The 5,484-nt window shown below is 36.5% G+C and overlaps 2 protein-coding genes across 2 annotated transcripts in view; both read left to right on the top strand.

Moving 5' to 3' along the window:
• Positions 1–605, top strand: part of LOC113810754 (uncharacterized) — a 1,188-nt gene extending 583 nt beyond the window's left edge. Inside the window, exon 3 of the mRNA XM_070118374.1 lies at positions 138–605. Within this exon, the coding sequence (XP_069974475.1) occupies positions 138–428 (291 nt within the window). The 3' untranslated portion in view covers positions 429–605. The remainder of the gene's footprint in view (positions 1–137) is intronic.
• Positions 606–4,012: 3,407 nt separating this feature from the next.
• Positions 4,013–5,176, top strand: LOC113810767 (uncharacterized). The gene is made up of 3 exons (XM_070118370.1): positions 4,013–4,049; positions 4,165–4,445; positions 4,672–5,176. The coding sequence occupies exons 2-3, from the start codon at positions 4,176–4,178 to the stop codon at positions 4,960–4,962; spliced, it is 561 nt and encodes a 186-aa protein (XP_069974471.1). The 5' UTR covers positions 4,013–4,049; positions 4,165–4,175; the 3' UTR covers positions 4,963–5,176.
• The last annotated feature ends 308 nt before the right edge of the window (positions 5,177–5,484 follow it).

The raw sequence follows: 5,484 nt of genomic DNA, 5'->3' as shown, positions 1-5,484 counted from the left end.
CCGACGTGCACTGCTGAAAAAGGGCGTCCTCAATCTGGGCATATAAAAGCGTGCATGTGCGTTTTCTCTTTGGGAAAATGTTCAGCATATACAAACTATTAGGGAAACATAATCAAAACATTTTTCTGCTCCAACAGGTTGCCGTGGCCCAGCAGATGGATTCAGCTGGCTGCGTGGCCAAGCTCTTGTGCGAAATCGAGGCCATGTCCGCTGACCAGCTGACTCCTGCCATGGCCTCCTTCAAGACTGCTTTCGAGGACAACGAGAACCTCAGGAGCGCCCGAGGCGTGTACGATCTGGCCATCAGCTTCGGCTCCAAGTTCGCCAAGAAGGACTCGAAGGCCTGCAGCACCCTCTTCGAGAAGTGCGTCCTGTCCAGGGAGGACCTCTCCTTCATGCTGGACTCCACCTTCTCTTGCCAGTCTTAAAGGCCTTTTCACATACACTCTGACGAGTTTCTTCCATGCGCCCAAGTGGCACGGTCTTGAAGTGACTTGGTAGCTGTCAGACAAGTGACTGACTGGACCATAATGCTAAAGCTTCCTTCGAAATAGTTTAAGTTATATTTATCTATTTATACATTTCATACGAAATAAAATAAACAATCGTGATTTGAATATCATTTCCTCTGTGGCATTAGCATAACCATCCATTTTCCGATGTATGGGTTTTATGCGAAAAAAAAACAATAGTTATCGTGATCTGAATATCATTAGGTGTGATAAACATGTTTTTGTCTCCTGCTCTCTTTATCTATCTATTTAAATGTATATATATATATATATATATATATATATATATATATATATATATATATATATCTGTGTGTGTGTGTGTGTGTGTGTGTGTGTGTATGTATAAACATATGTGTATGTGTGTTTGTGTGCATCTATGAATGCATACACGTATGAATTTTCAATTCAGTGAGATTTATGAAAGCTAACTTTGCTAACATATATATGTGTGTGTGTATGTGTGTGCATAAATATCATTATCATTACTATCATCATTATCTTTATTAGCACCATTATCATTATCAGTGCTATTAGTATTAACATTACCATTACTATCATTATCATTATTATCATTAGGAAAAGAAACATTTGACTATTTAGTCAGCGTACCTCGAAATGTGTGCGAGCTAAAGGGCAGATAAGTAGTTAGGAAAGGCGAGCGCGATTCCCTACAGCACGGCAATGTAAGGCATGGTAATATTATGAGAGAAATGAATACCATAGAAATGTGAGCAACAATGGTAATGATTATTATAGTGGTGGCAATGATACTGACATTGATAGTAATGATAATAGTAACGTTACTGGATGTACTATTCGTATTGGTAATGATGGTAATGAAGATGATATTGGTGGTGATAATGATAATGATATTAGTAATGATAAAGATGATAATAATGATAACAAGAGTAGTATTCATATTGATGATAAAAATGGTAATGATATTCACATTGGGGATAGTAGCAATGGTAATATCCATGGTGAGGACTATAATAACAATAATAAAGAAATGACAAAAATGATAGAAATAATAGTAACAACAATGATAGTGATCATGATAATGGAAAAATGATTATAGCAATATCATTATCTTCATGATTTTATAATTGGTATGATGATTACCATAATTACCGTTATCATTACTAGTATGACTAATAATGATAAGTATTTATGATGATAACAATAATAATGAAGAAAATAACAAAAATAATTATGACAATATTGATACCAATCATAATGATTACGATAATGATAATGATAGCAATATTGATAAAAAATATCCTGAAAAGAAGAATGATAATGATAACACTACTAGTACTAACATTGAGGATTTTATAATACTGATAATGATAATGGTAAAAATAATGGTAGCAATAATAATGATAATAATGGCAATAACGATAACAACTGTAATGATGAAAATTATAGTATGTTAATAACAATAACAATATGTTAGCACCATTAATGATGATGGTGGTAATGATAATGATTATGTTAGCATTAATTTCAATGATATTGATGATCATGAAAATCATGATAATGATAATAACAATAATAATAATGAGGAAAGTAATACTAATAACAACAACAATGATAAATAGTAATATTAATAATAATAATAGTCATCATTATAATAACAATAATAACATTAATAATTGTGAAAATATATTATTAGAATCATTGGTATCAGCATCAGTAGTATCATAATAATTATCATTATTATCATAATAACCATTATCTTTTTCATCATTGCTGTTGTTATGGCTGTTATAATTGTATGTATAGATAAATAGTCAAATCTAGATAAAGATACATACACACGTAAACATAGGTACCCACTCGCATACACACACACATATACATATAAATATGTGTGTGTGTGTGTATGTGTATAATATCAGGGGTGGGCAACCATTTGATCGTCATCGACTGGTGACTCACAAGCCTGTTTTAAGTCGATCACACTACTGTACCTGTTAATAATTCGTCCTTCAAAAGTTTTCTTGCAGATAGCTGCAATAGCATATCCGAGTACTCCTGAAACTTTGATTATTATATTTTTCTTTTTCTGGGAATTTTTACTTATATTTATAATGATGGATACGTCTGAACAACATACAATTATTTTTAAAGACAGACTACTCCTGTGTTATCATGCAGCCTTTAAGTCTAGGGGGATTGGCGGAAACTGACCAGTGGACAGGAACCGTAGGCGTTCGTACAGGAGGGTGATAGCTGGTTGCTGTTCAACCTGATTTGTAAATTGTCTTTACTTGTAGGGCCAGTGTGTGCTTTTTTACATTGTAAACTAACAAAAGCACACACAGGCTCTCTCTCTCTCTCTCTCTCTCTCTCTCTCTCTCTCTCTCTCTCTCTCTCTCTCTCTCTTTCTCCCTCCCTCCCTCTCTCTCTCATACCTCAAATGGAGTAAGATGTTACACTATTGCAGTTACATTTACGGAATATGTCTGAATCTTAGGATGGCATATCGCATCAGGGTAACTGTAGAAAGAGTAGATCATATCTCACAAAAGGCTGGCCACCGCTGGTATATATGTATACATGTATATATGTGTGTGTGTGTGTCTGTGTGTGTTTATGTTTACATATATGAGTGTGTGCATGTATATGCATATATACATACATATATATATATATATATATATATATATATATATATGTGTGTGTGTGTGTGTGTGTGTGTGTGTGTGTGTGTGTGTGTGTGTGTGTGTGTGTGTGTGCACGCCCTTATATGGAAATAAATATATACATATGTATATATGCATATGTATATATACATATATATTTATCTATTTACATGTATGTGTATGTGCATATATATGTGTGTGTGTGTGTCTGTATGTATGTTTGCGTGTGTTGTATGTGTGTATGCACACACATAAATGTAAATAGATGTGTGTATATATAAACGTATAAAAATGTAAATGTTTATAAACATATGTATATGTATATATATATATATATATATATATATTTATTTATCTATTTACATATATGTGTGAGTACATACATAGATTTATATACATATATGTGTGTGTATATACATAAATGTGTATATATAGGTGTATGTGTCTATAAATGTGTATATAAATCAACGTTTATGTGTATAATTGTGTATATAAATAAACGTTTATGTATATAAATATATATACATATATATGTATATATACCTGTGTGTGTACTTACACATCTATGTATAGATATACATAATTGTATTCATGAATACACAGATATATATATATGTGTGTGTGTGTGTGTGTGTGTGTGTGTGTGTGTGTGTGTGTGTGTGTGTGTGTGTGTGTGTGTGTGTGTGTGTGTGTATACAAATGCACACGTCCAATACCAGTCAAACTCACATACACGATTAGGACTAACCTGCATTTTAGGATGAGTCCCTAGCCGATGGTAGGGAAGTCCTTGACCTGCTCCGAGTCCTTCCGCGTTGTATATATACCGCGGTCTTCCTGGGACCGTCGCCACATTCTCATTCACCTTCCGCAGAACCACACGCAGGTATGGGCCTGAAGAGCCTTTCTTCGTCTGTGTAAGAAATCGTGTATATTGTAGGACGGGAACGTTTGTATATTAGTATTAGGTCTCATTCCTTTGCTGACATTCCGCTTTACAGCTTCCACCATCATGAACTCTCGCGTGTTCTTGGGTCTCCTCCTGTGCGGCCTCTGGGCCTCTTCCGAGTCTCTCGTCCTCTTGGGAACCACCGCCGCAGTGGGAACTGCCGCCGCCGCCACCGCAGTTACCGCTTCTGCAGCGGCAGCTTTGGGCGTGGGCGCGCTGGCGGTGCTCAAGGGAGTTCTTATCGGGAAGCATCTGAAGCGCCGCCGTTACGGAAGGGACGTCGATGCCGTACAAGACGTTGCTGAGGACGATGCAGAAGACGTTGCAGTTAAAGTGAGTTTCAGTTATCATGAAGTTTATATACTTTCATATATATGTACGTGTTTGTTTTTTGTTTTTGTTTTCTTTCATTTTGTTTATATACCGACGTGCACTGCTCAAAAAGGGCGTCCTCAAATCTGAGTATATAAAACCGTGCATGTGCGTTTTCTCTTTGGGAAAATGTTCAGCATATGCAAACTATTAGGGAAACAATCAAAACATTTCTCTGTTCCAAAAGGTTGCCGTGGCCCAGCAGATGGATTCAGCTGGCTGCGTGGCCAAGCTCTTGTGCGAAATCGAGGCCATGTCCGCTGACCAACTGACTCCTGCGATGGCCTCCTTCAAGACTGCTTTCGAGGACAACGAGAACCTCAGGAGCGCCCGAGGCGTGTACGATCTGGCCATCAGCTTCGGCTCCAAGTTCGCCAAGAAGGACTCGAAGGCCTGCAGCACCCTCTTCGAGAAGTGCGTCCTGTCCAGGGAGGACCTCTCCTTCATGCTGGACTCCACCTTCTCTTGCCAGTCTTAAAGGCCTTTTCACATACACTCTGGCGAGTTTCTTCCATCCGCCGACGTGGCACGGTCTTCGTCAGTACAAACGTTGCAAAGGAAGGCTTCAAGTGACTTGGTAGCTGTCAGACAAGTGACTGATTGGACCATATTGCTGAAGCTTTCGCAATACCTTAAATTATATTCATCTATTTATTTATACATTTCATACGAAATAAAATAAACAAACATGATTTGAATATTATTTCCTCTGTGGTATTAGCATAACCATCCATTTTCCGATGTATCTGTTTATGCGTTTTATACGAAATAATAGTTATCGTGATCTGAATATCATTAGGTGTGATATACATGTTTTTGTCTCCTGCTCTCTTTATCTCTCTCTCTCTCTCTCTCTCTCTCTCTCTATATATATATATATATATATATATATATATATATATATATATATATATACAAATATATATATGCGTGTGCCTGTGTGTACATATGTATATATATGAGTGTGCATGTGGGCGTTTGTGTGTATGTATGAATTTAT

The sequence above is a fragment of the Penaeus vannamei genome, chromosome 4 (genome assembly GCF_042767895.1).
Source record: "Penaeus vannamei isolate JL-2024 chromosome 4, ASM4276789v1, whole genome shotgun sequence".
NCBI classification, from domain to species: Eukaryota; Metazoa; Arthropoda; class Malacostraca; order Decapoda; family Penaeidae; genus Penaeus; species Penaeus vannamei.
The sequence above is the reverse complement of the archived record's forward strand: the minus strand, read 5'-3'. Positions and strand labels throughout refer to the sequence as shown.

Bases quoted from the DNA above. Each gene is read 5' to 3' on its own strand.
- LOC113810767 (XM_070118370.1), top strand. From the start codon at position 4,176: ATGAACTCTCGCGTGTTCTTGGGTCTCCTCCTGTGCGGCCTCTGGGCC. The intron at 4,446-4,671 runs GTGAGTTTCAGT...CTGTTCCAAAAG, and splicing joins CAGAAGACGTTGCAGTTAAA to GTTGCCGTGGCCCAGCAGAT.